The sequence below is a fragment of the Sceloporus undulatus genome, chromosome 10 (assembly GCF_019175285.1).
Source record: "Sceloporus undulatus isolate JIND9_A2432 ecotype Alabama chromosome 10, SceUnd_v1.1, whole genome shotgun sequence".
In the NCBI taxonomy this organism is placed as follows: Eukaryota; Metazoa; Chordata; class Lepidosauria; order Squamata; family Phrynosomatidae; genus Sceloporus; species Sceloporus undulatus.
In genome coordinates, this window is record NC_056531.1 from 3,667,642 (window position 1) to 3,684,913 (window position 17,272).

A 17,272-nucleotide genomic window follows, 5' to 3' on the forward strand; every position below is an offset into this window, starting at 1 on the left:
ATACTGATAGCTAAATATTTGCAATGACTGTGCAGCACCACAGGTTATCTTAACTGCTTCAGAATATGGGCATTACCCCACCCCCAGTCCAGTGAACTATTACTTTAGGACCAAAAACCCCAGTGAACTACTGGGCTGCAAAGCATGTTGTCCAGCCCAGTGTAAGCAGGGTCTCTCATTTTGGTATACCAAGTACAGAATACAGTGGGCAGCCCTCAATCCCAAACTTAATCCCAGTGAAGCAGCTGGCCTCAACAGGCTATCTTTACCCTGCTTTACCCTAACAGTGCCAGTGCGGATTGCTAAAGGCATATGGTTTTTCTTAAAGCAGGTTCTCTCTCAGAGGCCAGACAAGCAGATGTGGACTTCACTCAAACAAGAAGTTGTTCATTACATGTGAAGTCAGCAAGGAATTGTTTGAGGCTTTGTAGAGCCAGTGTGTCACTTGAAAAGCACTGCAGTACTGACCCTATGGCAAATTGCCATGGTCTGGAGCCCTTTCCAGAATACATACATAAGTCAAAGCTCCTGCCAAGGACTGTAGCCTTCAAGCCCAGCTCTCTGTGGAGGTTGGCCAAAGGTGAAGCAGTCAAAACTGCTTCTTCAGCAACTGCAATTCTCAGGCCTTGGAGCCAGACCTACTTCCCCAGAAGGCTAGCCTCCCCTTCCCAAATGACACAAATGTTTTCTGGATTCCCATGGTCCCCCCCCCCCCCCCAGTATAGAAGGCTGAAATGCTTCTCCTAAAGCTTAGTTCCCAGATGCTGCTGGTACATGTCCCTTCCAATAATTCCTATTCTCTAGTGCATTTTAGCAGCAGACAAGCTAGAAAGAAGATGCAGTAAGACTGGTGGCAATACTGGGAAAGCTCAGGCTAAGTTTACAGTCCAAGTTTTGGAGATGGAAAAATTTCCAATTGGGGGTGTGCAGCTCGTCTCCCATAATTCCTAGTCAGCAGTTCTTAATCTTATTGTTTAATATTCTGCATCACCAAATTCCTATCCAGGACTTCTTTTGAGATCTTGCAGTGCTTTCAGATGAATGGCTTGCTCTCCTTAACAGTACAAATTGTTACTGAAAATAAGCTTTATTACATCAAGTAATAAATACATACAAAGATGCAAAGTTACCATTTAAATCTAGGAGTGGGGTATAGAGTTCTTTGGGGCCCTGTGCCAGGTTTGAATAGGCTGCTTTTGTAGAACTCGTGCTGCTTTAGTGGACTCTGAAACACATAATAGTCATGCAAAAGGAAATCAGAGGAGGCATAATTTCTGAATGGAATTTATGCCCTGTGCATCAAATTCCAGGAATTAGAAAAGGTTGTTAGCAAAGGAAAACAACTGGTGGTCTCTGTGTTCAACATTTTGTTTAAAAAAAATCCTAAGAATTATTTAATTATAAGGCAAAGTGGAAAAAGAAAAAAAAAGGTGGATGCAGGAATTCAAGTAATCTTCAAACATTTGGACTTCCCTTTGGGCTTTGGGGCTAAAATATTGAGAAGACCACTGATCTTGAGAGGAAGATAGCCCTGGAAAGCTTCTGAAGAGGCCTCCAAATTCAGTCCGAAAAACTACTAGATTATGGAAACATTGCCAGTTGAAAGAAGAAAACATGAGAAAGCAGAGCTTGGAAATTTTATTTTTTAGACTACAGCCCCCAGACTCTTCCAATAAGCATGACCTTGGATTGGAGGATTCTGGGAGTTGTGTTCCAAAAAGTAATAGTTCCAAGATCTGAAAAAGAGAACTGAAAGTTCAGGGTGGGCACGACATGCAGGGGTTTTTCTTTTTCAGTCTTCAAATTGAATGCAGGGAGTGTCCCGATTTAAATGAAATGTTGCAAACTTTCCCTGTTCTTCACTGTCCAGGATCCAAAAATAAAAAAAGGTACAAATGATTTCCATTTGCTCAAGGGCCTTTGGAACTGTCTCAAACAGAGGTCCACTGTGATTGTAACAGGACATTGGGATAGATTTGTTCAAAAGGGAAGGGGGAGATCCCAAATTTCTACCAGGTACCCAAAATCTACTGGATGCATATCAAGTAGCTCTTTGGATCCCTGGCCACATTCTTAAAAAATGGGGAAGTGGAGTAGAGCAGTCCAGTTGAGAAGTTTGTCTGAAAGTTTTTGTAATCTCCAAAGGAACTGGTGTCTCTTTCTTTTTTTGAAACAAAGAGATGGAAAACCTTGCAGCTGGGAAAGGGCTAGGATCTTGCATTCCGCTCAGTTTCTGCCAAACACTCTCTGACTAATCCTCTTGCGTGAATGATGCCTGCAAAATAAATAAAAAACATTACCTCCTCAAATGTTCTTCCAAAGCAACCACACACATATTATCTTTTGACAGAAGACCAAAGGGGGGCCTTGACAAGAAATAACAAACGTGAAGTTCTCCTCTACAACCTTCATGTAAAGGTTCGCCTCCTGCTCATTTTCAGAAGAACTTCCTTGTTGAGGTGTACTTTGTTAATTTTTAATTTGACTTCCCACTTTCTGAAACTTTCAGTGACTCAATGTTTGAATAAAGGAAGAGTACAATCTTCAGACATTCCCCAACCAGCACCAAAATGTCACAGGAATGGGTTTTTAGCAAAACTTTTAATTAATCGGGGAATATCTATAAACAAAAAACATTTAAGGGTAGAAAACTTCGTTTGAGAGACACATTCAGTTTGACACTAAGAGAGGCCATGCTGGATCAGCCCAAAGGACTAACAAGTTGACCCCACAGTAGCCAACTAGATGCCTCTGGAAAGTCCACAAGTACAATATATCCTCTGTCTCACATTTCCTAGCAACTCTATGTATACTGGAGGAGAATATATATGTGCAGGTGAGTATCCCTTATCCAAAATACTTGGGACCAGAAGTGTTTAGGATTTCAGGATTTTTTGGATTTTGGAATATTTGCTTATAATGAGATGTGACCCAACTCTAAACACAAATGTAACATTTCATATACAGACACACAAAGCCTGAAGGTAATTTTACATACTATTTTAAAATAATGTTGTGCGTGAAACAAAGTTTCTATACACTGAACCATCAGAAAGCAAAGGTGTCATACTTCAGCCACCTGAGAGGACAATTTTGAAGTTTTTCAGATTTCAGATTTCTGAATAAGGGATACTCAACCTGAATATAGCCACCTTAGATGATGGGTGCATTTAATGCCCTTTTAAAGCCATCTGAGTTGGCAACCATCATTACTGTATCTTATTGCAATGAATTAGGGTGTTTTTTTAAAAAACATTTTTAAACATATTGTTAAAACCTAGACAATATGTGAAAAAATATTTCCTGTTATCCGTCCTCAATCTCCCACCCCTCAGCTTTCATAGATGAACCTGGGCTCTAGTATAAGAGGGGGAGCAAGACTGCTCCTTAGTCACTTTCCCCACCCCATACATAATTTCACAAATCTCTCTCATGCCTCCTGTCACTTGTCTTTTTTATTAAACTAAACAGTCCTGAAAGTTGTAAAATATACTGTCACCAGTGAGGAACAAAAATATGGAGATCTACAAAAGGTTTTTGATACACTCCAACACAAAATCTTGTCAATAACCCTTTGTCAGTCAGTTGGTATATTTTAAAAGCTTTTCTTCACAATCCTATGGACAATACACTTTGTTCAATTGTTTAAAATAATATAGATATTTTTCATCCCACCTGAAACACAAGCACTTTTACCTCGTTTTAGCCTTTCCATGGCACTTTTACTTCCCGCATAAGTAGGCCTAATTTCTTTTCCTAGTTCTTCTATGATAGCCAAAAGTTCTGCATACTTGCTCTGTGGTACTTGACTACTACCAGTGCCCTGTTTCCAGAAGGAAAGAAAAAGATCAAAATTAGACCAGAACAACACACAAAAACAAAGAAACGACAATCTCTAATCAATTTTTTTAATCAAAGATAGATAAACTCTAAATAAAAATAGATAGGATTGTGTTAAATCCCACTCTATTCATTGAGAGTTACCCTCTGTTAAGTCTGTAGAGCACTTTCTGGAACTTGAACTGTTAGATTATTGGATTATGGTAATCCAAAAAGTACCTTTTCAAAACTCTAGGTCTATCTTTCTCTCTCCAGTATATAATAACAGCATACAATAATATGATTAAGTTGTTCTGCCTATGCTTCCCTCCCTTTCTGTTGTCTCTTTTCTGTCTTTATCAAACAACTATCCTCTCTCCACCCCTTTTATTGGAGAGGGAAGTTTACGGATGGAACAAACATACTCAGAACAGATAAGGAGAAAGTAGATGCAGACCACTCACAGACTAAACAACTGGTTAGCATTCCAAAGTCTAATTTGTTACCAGAATTAACCCAAAGGCATTGCAGACCTATTATTGTTAAATCGTGAGTGACCAGGTTCAGAGCAAACTAGTTAGGAAAGGAACTTAATCCATTGAACTTGTAGTCCTGTACCCACTCACCCAGAGGTCAGTCTGACTGAACGCAATTATACTTAACATCTGAATAGGCATGTTTAAGTTTACACCGATAAATCCTGCATCTGCTCCAAAAGCACTATCTACTTACATGAAACAACTGTCCAAAACCTTAAGCCATTTCGTATTACACTGCTCCCTCGGGTTACGAAATTAATTCGTTCCGCGGCCGCTTTCGTAACCCGAAAAGCCTTCGTAAGCCGAAATGCCATAGGCGCTAATGGGGAAAAGCCGCGATTCCGTGCGAAAAAGCCGAAAAAAGCACCAAAATTTTTTTCGTAACCCGAAAAACATTCGTAACCCGGAACAATTATTTCCTATGGGATTTTTTCGTATCCCGGAAATTTCGTAACCTGGGTATTTCGTATCCCGAGGTACCACTGTACTACTTATATTTAGATGACGTAATATGGTGCAACCTGAAAAACTGGCATGCAATCTGCATTTATTGTGGGGGCGAGGGAATGATAGCTTTATAGAAATGAGGTTATCTCTTTATCGTTTTTGTTAACAAACAATGATCCTCACACTGCTCCCTACTCAGGATATCACCTTTTAGGAAAATCTATTCTGAAAGCCATATTTTGTGTTCTACTCTGTGGTTTTCTTTTGCAGAATCCAAGTTTATCTGTATCATCCCATGCCTCTTCCTCAAAACTATGACTTAGTTTTGTACTCTTACAAGTATACTCTTTAATTAACATAGCTGCTTATATTCATTTTTATTGTTTGTTCTTTAGAGTATGCTTTCTTTAAAGGCAATAAAAACTGGCTGAGAGCTTCCATCGTTGGATGTTAATTACAATGGCAGAGCTCTGTTGTCGTTATGTCTGACAACGCCACCACCACACACCTCCAACTTTCCTTTTCAGCCTGGCACTGCCACAACCAAAGGATTTCTGAGGGGTAGCAGATCAGAGTGCTGGGAAATGCTACCTGCAGTGCTCCCCCAGTCATGAGGTGCACTGGGATAGGCAGTTGCAGCAGGCCCCCCAATGGCTCTCTCCCAGATGCCTATTCTTGGTGTGTCCTATGACTGGGAAAGTGCTACAGTTGTCATCTCCCAAGGCCCCAGAAACCCTTCAACTGGGGCGCTGCCAGACTGAAGTGGGTTTTTGAGTCACATTCTATTGTTAGTGTCCATAAATGTGAAAACTCAGCAGTTGAATTACAGTCTTGTAACAACTGAACTGGATACCATCCGCTGGTTTTAATATGATTAACTGTGTCCTCTAGAGGCATGATTAACCATTTCATCACATTTTCAGCCCTCCAATTGTTTTATGGGTGTGGTGGGGGCTTTGCTTTTTTTAAAAAAACAGACATGACTATCAAGTGACTTCCCAGCTTGTAAAAAGGACTCCTATGTGGCAAACCTATTAACTGCAGCCCCTAGAGAACATGATGAGCCATTCTGGATTATTTGCTCCCTCCTCCCAAAACTGGAGATCCTGGCAGGGGCAGGTGTGGCATGAACTGGATGAACATAAGCTCAGCTTGTCTTCCATAATTAATAGGATGAGGTTTGCCTGATGTAGCTTTGCTTGCTTATAACATATTGTGTGGTATTGTTATGGATAATGGGACATATAGTCACAAGGTAATTAGTAGGGCTGCTGCTCGCATTCCTTTGGTGGTTAAGGAGCAGATGGGAAAAAGGGAGGAAAAACTGTGCCTGGACAGTGAAGGTCAGTTCCATGAGAATGGATGGTACTAGGAGGGAGGAGGAGTGACCATGGGGGAAAAGAGGAAAGTAATCTGTTAGCATTTATGGATTAATGGGGTGACAGCATGCTCACAATTTGAATTGATATACTTTAACTATGCTGTATTAATGCTGGACTCTCATTCCCGACAACGCAGAACTATTCTTTCTGAATAAAGCTTTTCTGTTTTTGTTATTGAAAGCCTGGATTATTGAACTGAAGCGTTCCCGTACATGACAACAAAACCTACACAGCAGTCCCAAAAGTAATGCCAAAACCAGACAAGAGGTTTTACCTGCACTCCTTGTGTGTAGCCTAGAGACGGAGGTCCGTAGTCATTTATAAGCTGTCTGTATTGCCCGGAACCTGCCATGCTCGTGGAAGGAGAGTGAACACTCCCAGCTTTGGAGAAATGAAGAACAAGAGTGATTAATTTCTCCAAGACAGATACATCAATACCTGTTAATATAAGTTTTGGAGCAAAATCAACATTTCTCTTCCTCATCCCATTAACAACCATTAGTAACAGCGGTAATAATGCAGAGAGGAAAATTACATGAGGAGCTTTGCCATCTGCTTTGATGAGTAGAAGCATACCACGAATGAGGGGAAAAGGCATTTTATAATGAAGTGGCATTTATTAGGCTGATTCCAGAAAAACACCCCGATAAGGTTACATTAGGTATGCATGCAAAGCTTTTTCCTAAGTGCTCAAAGAATGGCTACATTTTTAATTTCCTTCCTTTCATTTCCTTCCTCCAGGTGGGCTTAGCTTGGACTTTCTGGCACGACCCCTGAAAGCAGACAGATATTATTATCTGCATAATACAGATATGCAGGCTGAAAGACAACAGCCCATCTAAAATCTCTACAAGGATATGCCAACAAAAGAGCTTGGACACTTCAGGAAAGTGACTATGCTTAGAGCATAGGAGAAGACATCTGTCAAAAGTGCTCATTATGTTTTTTCCCAATACAGGAGGATTGTCAGGGAAGGATTCTTTGTACTTTTGAAATGTTTCAGAGTAGCTATTTTTGACATATCATCCAAGTTCTCAGGACAAACTCTTCCTTCTCCCTTTAGGACAGAAGGTGAGTGCCCAATGCTAGTCATGTCGCTCATCTGTTGAGCAGAAGAGGGTGTACTGTACATCGATTCTTACACAGCTACAGTATGTACAGATTAATTCTTATGAAGACAGGAGACAGCTTTATACCAAACCAGACCATCCAGCTCATGACTGTCAAGACTTGATTAGCAATGGCCCTTTAGGGCTTCAAGCAACAGTCCTGCCCAGCTTTTCAAGGAAATGCTGCTGGTGATGGCACCTGGGACCTTTGACCAGCAAAGCATGTGCTCTAGCACGGAGCTACAGGCCTTCCCCAGAGTTTGCCAAGCAAAGCTCAAGATGCAGGTTTGTGTGCGGACAAGGCAGCAAGGAAACACCAAGCTGGGGCAGCAAACATAAAGCTGTAGAGCATGATCTCCACATCAATGAAATGCCATCCCCATGCACTTTCTCCCAGGGAGGGGTCCTCTGCAGCACCCCCAAGCTTTCACTAGAGGCCGCTACTGAGTTTCAAGGCAGCTTCTCCCACCCACCCACCCCTTGCCACCCCCAGCACCCAGGAGAGAATTTTGCTTGTATTTACCTGCTCCTTTGCTGTCTGCCTCAAAAATGTAGTAAGACATTGCAGCAACCACCCAAGCACCTTATCAGCACCGCTGCAGCAGGCCCCGAGAACAAAAGGAAGGGTTTGGACTTGGCTGCCGAGCCAGCCAACACCCCCCCCCCCCCCCGGGTTTCACAATGCAGATGGCTATGTTCGCAACTGTGCCAGCTAAGCCCAGCTGGAGGGTGAGGGTGGGTGGAAGGAAATTAAAAATGTAGCCAATCTTCCTTCGATATGGCAAGAGTGCTGAAAGGAAGGGCCTTCGCTCAAAGGCCATCTAGTCCAGCCCGACAGCTCAAAGAAAGGCTGAACTATCCAAAAACCTCTCCTGATCCAAGCTGGGGGAGGAAGACAGGGAGGAAAAGGAGGAGCAGAGGGGCTGAAGGTGGTCTGTGGAAGGCAGTCAGACCTTTCAGTCAAAGGATTTGCTTTCTGTCAGTAGAAGGGCCATGGCTCAGGAGTAGAGCACATGCTTAGACATGCAAACGGTCCCAGTCATCCTTAGGGCCAGTGAAAGAGAAGACATCTCCCTGAGACCCTGTGAAAGTCACATGCAGTTATACAGTAGTAGACCAGGAAGGGCATCACCAGGCTCATGGGCAGCCCCAGGTCCTTGCAACCCTCAAAGCCCACCCCATTTTAAAAGACTGATTGATTGACTAACTGACACAACCTAGCAACTGTGACTCCAGAAGCCTATACTAGGGGCAAGTCTCCTCTAAAACAAGATTTGCAACTCCCTCCCAGATTTTTTTTTTAAATCCAAAAGTGACATCAGTCATTTCCCGTTTCACCAAGAGGGTCTGGTGCAATCCAAGTGGTAGGAAATGGCCCCAGAACTTCCTAAGCCACCGACCACTGGAATAGTCTTGGGCTTGATGGAACAAAGACTTGACTCAGCATAAGGCAATTCCATGATTTCCTTATTGTTGGGCAAGTCAACTTGTCACCCATGAGATGCTGCAGACCACAGCTCCCAGCAGCCCAACAGCACTGGGAAGACCGTAGGTTGTCCATCATAATTTTTTAAGGGCATCCTTGACCAAAGGAACAGGAAAGCTACCCTTGGAATTATGCCACTGTGGGTCATACTATGCCATCTCCCCAATGTTAATTTGGTTTGTTCCCAGTTGTTCAGCAAAGGGCTCTCAGATGCACCCTCCATTTTTGTGCTTTGCCCTCAGGGCAGGGGGTATTCGGATGGTCTTTTGTCCGTCCCAAGAATCTTGAAGCTGGTTGTACCTTAGACAACGCATCCTGTGGTGTGTCCAATCCACCACCACATGGTAGCTGGAAAGCAAATGACTCTTTATCAAGGATGCCACGGTCTGTGAACCACCAAACAAACACCACCAGGTACTCCAGCTAATCTAGTCTAGTGGAATTGTGAGTTTAGGATGGGATACATTCAGGAAAGCCCACAGCCATAAGGGCCCCTCATCCCGCCTAGTAACCCATATTCTGAAAGTCATACCTGTCTAAGGATCAAGGCCTTTATAGTGGTTGCCCTTTCATTCCAGGCATCTCCCCAGGTTAGTCTAGTTCTATTGAAAACCCAAGGAAGACAGCAGAAAACATTTTGAACCCAGCCAGCCTTTTAGACAGAGAAAAGACAGCCTTTCAGACCCATGAGGAAAGACAATGATGCTAGGCAAGGTAGAGGGAAGTAGAAAGAGAGGGAGAACACATACTAGATGGCTAAACTCAATTGGGGAGGTCATGGGTATGAATTTGTGGGACCTGAGCAGAGCAGTGGAGGACATGGGGTCTTGGAGATGTCTCATGCACAGAGTCGCCATGAGTTGGGGTTGACTGAAGGGCAATTCACAACAACAGGACAGATAAGGCAGCTCTTACTTGTCTGGCATATTACAGATGTGTTGGAATACAACTCCCATCATCCACAGCTAAGCATGGCAAGAGAGTGATGGGAATTGTAGGACAACATACCTGGGAGACACTAGGTTGGGGGAATATTGGGGAATGGGTTTGCCATCTGTACTTCTTTTTCGTTTCATCTTTTAGCAGAGTTCCTTCAGCTGTAACATTTACGAAACAGGAAGAAATTCAAGAAGGAAAGCAATCAGACCACCTCCCTGCAAGTTTTCCCAGGTGAAAAGGGCAGGCAGAAGATGCCTTTCTTTCCTGCCTTCTAGCAAATCTTTTTTTTCAAAGCTAAGGTGGGGGGGGGGAAAGGGGGGGGGGGAGCAATCCAGCTTCATGTTTGAAAACAACGCCAGTTACCAATTTTAATTTGGAGTATGTGTGAGTGTGTAGAGCATTTAATCTGAATGCATGAGAGAAAGCAACCCTGGCTGACCAAACTGAGCTTCTGAAAAGAGGAGGGGGGGCGAGAGGGGAGGGACAGAGCATTTGCAGTCATATCACTGTGAATCCGATATATTCAATTGCCAGGGCTCCTTTGTCTAACTATCTTGGCCTTAAGCCAGGGTACTGGCATTAGTGCAAGCAAGAAGAAGGACTGGTACACAAAGCAGACAGAGAAACCATTTTGGAAACTGATGAGCGCTCTCTCTGCCCAGCCACCCCTTTCCACCTAAAGAGTTTCCATACAAAAAGGATGGGGAACAAGGCACAGCACCATTTCAACTGGGACAATCTGAGCCTCCCTAGGCATTGCTGCAAAAGGACCTTCTGGAAACAAACATACATGTAGAGATAGATGTGCACAGAAATATGCTCAGGTATTGTTAAACAGCGTGACAGATTTGGAGCGTGACTGATCCAATTGCCTCAGTCATCTCTCTGAGGTAGCAGATGGCTCACTCGCTCCAAGTGCGTCCAAAATGTCGCAATTACTTTTACATCCAAAACCCAGGACAAAAAGAACCACTGAAGGAGGAGGAAGGGGGGGGGGGGGTGGAATCAGCATTCCAACACAAGGTCCGGAACTGGGGCTGCGGAAGAAAGATAGGCTTCCATTGAAACCCAAGTCCTGTTGCTTCTGTCCCTTACTCTCTCCAACCAGAGGATCTTTCTTTCTTTCTTTCTCTGACTGAGCTTTTTATTTGCAATAAAAGATAGGAGGCTTTCTCATCTTGAGATCTTTGGAATTTTTTAAAGTCAAGGCAAAAATCAAGTATCTCGATAAAAATGCAAATCTGAGGCAAAGTCAAGCATAACCACCCCCACAAGAAAAGTAACTTTACTCACAAGTCAATCCCTTAGAAGACCTTAGGGCATGATGTGTTGGTAAGGTCTCCTCTACAAGCCTCGCACTTGGATCCTACAGACTTTGAAAAAGTTGCTTTTTGGACTACAAATCCCAGAACCCCCACCACCACCAGTACAGAGAATGGCACTGCCAGTTTGGGGATTCTAGGAGTCATCATCCAAAATAGTAGCTCCTCCAAACTGTGCAGGGTTCAAGTGGGTTTGCATCTCTCCCATTCATGATTTATAGGGCTATGAGTCCTTGAGCAACCCCTGCTCATACAGTCGGCCTTCTTATACACGGATTTTTTATACACGGATTTAAGCATACACGGTTTGAAAATGTTCCAAAAAAGTATAAATTTACCTTGATTTTCCATTTTTATTAGGGACACCATTTTGCTGTATCATTATATTTAATGAGACTTGAGCATACACGGATTTTGTTATACACGGGGGATCTTGGAACCAAACCCCAGCGTATAACAAGGGTCCACTGTACTCAGTGGGGCTTGTACAGGAAAAAAGACCTGGTAGTCCATTGGGCCCTGCAGTAAGATACAGAATGTTGTACTCAGGTTTCACAGCCTCCATCAATCGAAATGGTCTTGTTTAGGGCAGAGCCAGGAAAACAGTGACCTTCCAGATGTTGCCAGATTCAAAATCCCATCAGCCCCAGACAGCATAGCCAATGGCCCCAGGGGACAAGTGTGGCCATCCGACAACAACTAGGGGACCACAAGCCACTAAATCTCAGCATTAATCCAAGCCATTGCGACACTGAATAATTAATTCATTTAACCAGTGGCCTGTAACTTAGACTCTTAAGTCAGACATGGCTAAACCTTTGCCTGCAAGGGCTGTGTTCAGGAGTGGTGCTGGAAATAGTCTGGGGTGTGTGTGTGTGTATATTGGGGGGAGGTTGCCAACTGTAACAGTGCTGAAGCTAGACAGGAACAATAGTAGGGGAGTCCTGCACTTTTTTCTCTCTCTGCTGCCTCTTTCTTGCCTTCCAACCCAACAGGGTCCTAGGAAAGGGACAAAGGCCTGACTAAACTGATCACTTGCAAAGGACTTATGAAAGTGGTGAGGCTGAGGTTGATGTTCTGTGCCTTCAAAAGTCCTTTCCAACATGGCAACCCTGAGGCAAATCTATTCCTAGTCCAACAGTCGACCCAATACACCACATTGGCTCTCTAGGGAAGCTGAAGACTGTAGGGACATTTTCTCTGGCATGAAAACATAAGAAAAGGAGCAGAGGCAAGTGAATCACAGGCATCATTTCCATGCGTTAGACTGCTGTTAAAGGCACAGGAGCAGGGCTAGTAAAAGAAAAATGGCAACCTGACAGCAGCAAATGGCCCTTTCTTTCAAAATGAATTCCCTGGAACAGTTTTGTTCCTCCTTAACTTTGACCACAGGAATTAACACATTCTCAGTTGTTGCAACTCTTTAGTAAGAGGGAAAGGCAATGCTAAAAGGAACTTGGGTTGAAGCTGTTGAAGAGAAAGAAAGGAAGAGCAAAATGAAAGAGGCAACAGAAATAGAAAAGGAGGTGCAAGAAATACAGAGAATGAAAAGAAAAATCAAGCCAGAATGTGAAACATTGGAAAGACAAGCAGAACTAGAAGACATAAATTAAAGAGAAGGGAAGACCAAAATCATCTCTGTTTTACAGATCAATTAATTTATACAGTAAAGAGAACGCTATCCAAAACTTGTCTTTCCTCCCCTCAACAATTTGGAACAGAGCTTGGGAAAGTTACTTTTTGGATGACTACTCCCAGAACTCTAGAAACTGTAGCCCAAACACATAACTTTGCCGAATCCTAGTTAGAAAGCTTTGACTGTACATTTTAGCTATACTGCATTCATAGAAAGTCCAGTTTGGTGGGTTAAATGCTGCTGAATATGGGAATGGCTCCACTGCCAAGTCGTTGCATTTCACAGAGGCATAACTGGAAGGGAACCCTAAGGGCATCTAGTCCAGCCCTTGCCAATGCAAGAGTCCACCCTTAAAACAGCCCTGATATATGGCCAAACCACCTCTGTTTATAGAGTTACATTGAAGGGAAAGACCTGTCTGTTTGTGGGTTTGGGGGGCAATGTGGCCATGTTCCAGAAGAGTTGATTCCTGACGTTTCGCCAGCATCCGTGGCTGGCATTTTCAGAGATGATCTAAACCAGGGCCAAGCTTTTTCCACCAGCCAGCCTCCCGATGCCTCTGGGAAGGGAGCAAGCAGGGCAGGAGGGCCACCCGGGGCTCCCCTGATGCTGCTGCCCAGCTGGGGCTAGTCGGGGGCACAGGCCAGGGCACCAGACAGCAGCCCCTGCCTTTTGCAAAGGCCTTCGTCCCAAGGAGCACTTGGAAAGTGACTTCGGAGGAGACTGCGCCTGAAAGTGTCCCGAAGGGAGGGAGCAGGGGCTCTTGGTGGCCGCCCTTGACTTGGGCCCGGTTTATGGCGACCTGGGGATCAAACGTCTCCAAGATTCGACTCGAACTGCCTCTAAGCCCAGCCCAACCTTAACCCTAAGCTCAGCACTACCCCACTTCTAACCCCAACACTATTCCTAACCCTAACCCTAACCCCAACCCTCCCTCCTTCGTGACCCTCCCTCTGAGCCCGACCGGCTCTGGCCCAAACTTTGCGCCGGCTGCCCGGGGCCTGAGGAGGCCTCGGGGCGGCCTGCCCCGCTCCCTTGCCGCTTTCCCTCCCTCCGACTAGGCCTCCTACCTTGGCTGATGGGCGCGTTCAAGTTGGGCTTGTAAGACATGCCCCCGCCCCCGCCGCCGCCGAGGAGAAGCAGCGACATGGGCGGAGGACGCAGGCAGGCAGGCGGCCAAAGGCCCCGGAATCCCAGCGCCAGGAGGAGGAGGAGGGCGCCGCTCGGGGGTTGTTTAGGGCGCGAGGCGAGGAGGAGGAGCAGCAGCCCCGGCGCCCTCCGCCGCAAATATGGCCGCGTCAGAGCGAGAGAGGAGGGCGCGCGCGAGAGGCATGGCTAGTAGAGAGAGAGGAGGCCGCTCGCTCGCTCCCTCGCCCCGACCCACCTCAGCAGCAGGGAGGAAGCGGGCCAAGGGGCACTTCCGCCCCCGAGGCAACTCGGCCCTTCCCGCCCAACTCCCTCAGCCGCCTCCCTCCTCGCTAGGCCTCTCTTGCTTTCTCTTCCTGGAGCCCAACAACCAAGTTTCTTGGGGAGGGAAAAAGTTGTCCTCCCCCTCAGTGGAGTCGCGCCACCACGACCCTCTCATGGCGCTGCTCTTCCGCCCTGTTGCATCCTGGGGCTTGTAGTTCAGCGCGGCCTCAGCGCTCTCTTAATTGCCCCCGGCGTGGAAGAGCAGCGCTTTTCCTTTCAGCGGATGCTAGCGCTGCTCGGAGGACGCTTTGACTGCCTCCGGTTGCATTCTGGGATTTGCAGTTTAAAGAAGAGGTCTTAGAATCCTCAGCCGGAGCGCTCTTAGGCGTCACTGAACTACAAGCCCCAAAATGCAACAGGAGGCAGCCCGAGCAGTCAAAGGGGAATAGCAGCGCGATTAAGAGGGCAGTGTAAGAAGGCGGATAGTGTTGCGCGGGCTGCCACCTGTTGCATCCTGGGATTTGCAGTTTAAAGAGGAGCATTTAGATTTCTGAGCCAGAGAGCTTAGGCCTTGCTGAACTACAAAGCCCACAACACTATAAGAGGGCAGTGAGGCAATCTCCTTAAGTGTCACTCTGCCTCAGCCATTGGCCTCCTTCCATACCACACCATTTGTTCCTGTTGTTGGGTGACTGTGTGTGTGTTCTTTCCCAACTTCTGGAGATCCTAAGGCCAGCCCTTCACAGGGTTTTCATGTCAATTTTCTTCAGAGGGGGGTCTGCCATGGCCACCCTCTGAGGCTGAGAGAGTGTGACTTGCCCAAGCTGCAGCCATGGGGTTGACACGTCCAAGCCCAGATTCGAACCCTGGTCTCCAGAGTCCTAGTCCAGCACTCAAACCACCGTGACACACTGGCTCAACATACAGAAGCCTTACCTTTGTTAACTCAGAAATCATAATTCCCATCTATCACTGAATGCAATGGGAATAGTTGTGACAGGAACTAGCAAGATTAAACAGTAGAATGCAAAGTAATAGCCGTGTGAGTCTGTAGAATCAATCGGTACAGAGATCTTGTAGCACCTTTTGAGATGCACTGAAAGGCAGAAATTGGTTTCAGTGAGTCTCAAAGGCACTATAAGATCCCTCTGCATAGCAAAATTCAAACTATACCTTTCAATTACAGTATCATATGCACAGAGACTCAATGTATTTACATGTACATCCAGTTGGCCCTCCATAGCCACGGGGTCCTTAACACACAAATTCAACTATCCACAGCTAGAAAACACTGGGCTTGCTGTAGTCAGAGTTTCACAAGCCACTGAAGATTGCCACCTTTTGCAATTTTGCATGCTCTTCCAGAAATAACCTGATCAAACCCGCTTATGGTTCGTCTCAAATGGCATCAGTCTCAATTTGGCTGCTGTATTTGCCACTCACACATATACACAGGATTTGTTGTGTTTGTGAGCTTGCCCCACTCTGGATTTATTGCCTTGCAGCCCTTTGGCTTGTGTTATCTGCAATCATGATAAAAAAGCATGTTGTTATTTAGGAATACACTTGTTTTATAAGAGCAAAGTTTCTGAATCTGGGCCCCACAATTTATAAAGGATGTGGAGAAACTGGAGCATGTCCAAAGGAGAGCGACTAAAATGGTGAAGGGCCTGGAAACCATGCCCTGTGAGGAAAGACTTGGGGATCTGGGGATGTTTAGTCTGGAGAAGAGAAGGTTAAGAGGTGATATGATATCCCTGTTTAAATATTTGAAGGGATGTCATATTGAGGAGGGAGGAAGCTTGTTTTCTGCTGCTCCAGAGAACAGGACCCAATGGAGCAATGGATGCAAGCTACAGGAAAAGAGATTCCAGCTCAACATTAGGAGGAACTTCCTGACAGTAAGGACTGTTCGACAGTGGAACAGACTAGACTCCTTCCTCGGCGTGTTGTGGACTCTCCTTCCTTGGAAGTCTTTAAACAGAGGCTGGATGGCCACCTGTCGGGGATGCTTTGAATTGGATTTCCGGCATGGCAGAAGGGGGTTGGACTGGATGGCCCTTGTGGTCTCTTCCAACTCTATGATTCTATGAATCAGAACTAAGAAGTCTTTTAAACAGCTAGCCCTTGTTTGAGTTGTATGTATAATGCTAAACTATAGCACTATGCCACTTTTTAAAAATAGTGGGACACAAATATTATTATTATTATGAGGTAATGGACAAGAATAGTGTACTTCTGTATCCAATACTATCAGGATTGTGAGTTTCTTCCTCTCCCTCTTCTGCTGCACCACCATGGTGCTAAAACCCTACTCCAGGGAAGTTCCCAATTCTCCAGAGCAGATTTTTCTTTTTTAGAGTGCACAGGTGAGCAACAAAAAGAGAGGAATTGATGGTTTTGGCAAAAGCAAAAGAATCCAGTGGAAGTAAACCACTGCATCTCAGCCACTGAAGCCTCGGGAGTTGGGCAAATATAGTCCCAATAAAAAGAACCACTAATGGATTTGCAATAGGACAAGAAGACCAACTTTGAGGAAGCCACATGGTTTTCTGTAATTGTAAGTTTGGATAAACCACCCTAGGATCAAAGGTGTGGAAGTTTTTCAATACTTTCTCGATTCAGAAAGGGAAGGCACACGGTTTCTGGAGTTACAAATCAAGACTATTTCACAAAGTCAGCCAAATAAGGTACACTCTTCACATCCATATGAGTAAGAGCCACCCAGCCTCAGATGATCTTAATGCCAGGATAGAATCATAAGAATAATTGAGTTGGAAGAGACCAGAAGGGCCATCCAGTCCAACCCCATTCTGCCATGCAGGAAATCTCAATCAAAGCATTCCTGACAGATAGCCATCCAGCCTCTGCTTAAAGACCTCCAAGGAAGGAGACTCCACTACACTCCGAGGAAGGAGTCTGTTTCACTGTCAAACAGCCCTTACTGTCAGGAAGTTCCTCCTAATGTTGAGGTGGAATCTCTTTTCCTGTAGCTTGCATCCATTACTCCAAGTCCTAGTCTCTGGAGCAGCAGAAAACAAGCTTGCTCCCTCCTCAATATGACATCCCTTCAAATATTTAAACAGGGCTATCATATCACCTCTTAACCTTCTCTTCTCCAGGCTAAACATACCCAGCTCCCTCAGTCGTTCCTCATAGGGCATGGTTTCCAGACCCTTCACC

The 17,272-nt window shown here is 45.1% G+C and overlaps 1 protein-coding gene across 2 annotated transcripts; it reads right to left on the reverse strand.

Annotated features, from left to right (window-relative positions):
* Positions 1 to 1,055: 1,055 nt before the first annotated feature.
* Positions 1,056 to 14,486, reverse strand: CDK2AP1 (cyclin dependent kinase 2 associated protein 1). 2 transcript variants are annotated; one of them, XM_042442020.1, is made up of 4 exons: positions 13,750 to 14,486; positions 6,462 to 6,568; positions 3,697 to 3,823; positions 1,056 to 2,275 (listed from the first exon to the last, which is right to left on the reverse strand). In XM_042442020.1, exons 1-4 carry the CDS (start codon positions 13,826 to 13,828, stop codon positions 2,208 to 2,210), a joined length of 381 nt encoding a protein of 126 aa, XP_042297954.1. In that variant the 5' UTR covers positions 13,829 to 14,486; the 3' UTR covers positions 1,056 to 2,207. The 2 variants fall into 2 exon arrangements, with proteins under 2 accessions (XP_042297954.1, XP_042297955.1); XM_042442021.1 differs by lacking the exon at positions 13,750 to 14,486 and adding an exon at positions 12,359 to 12,510.
* Positions 14,487 to 17,272: the final 2,786 nt, after the last annotated feature.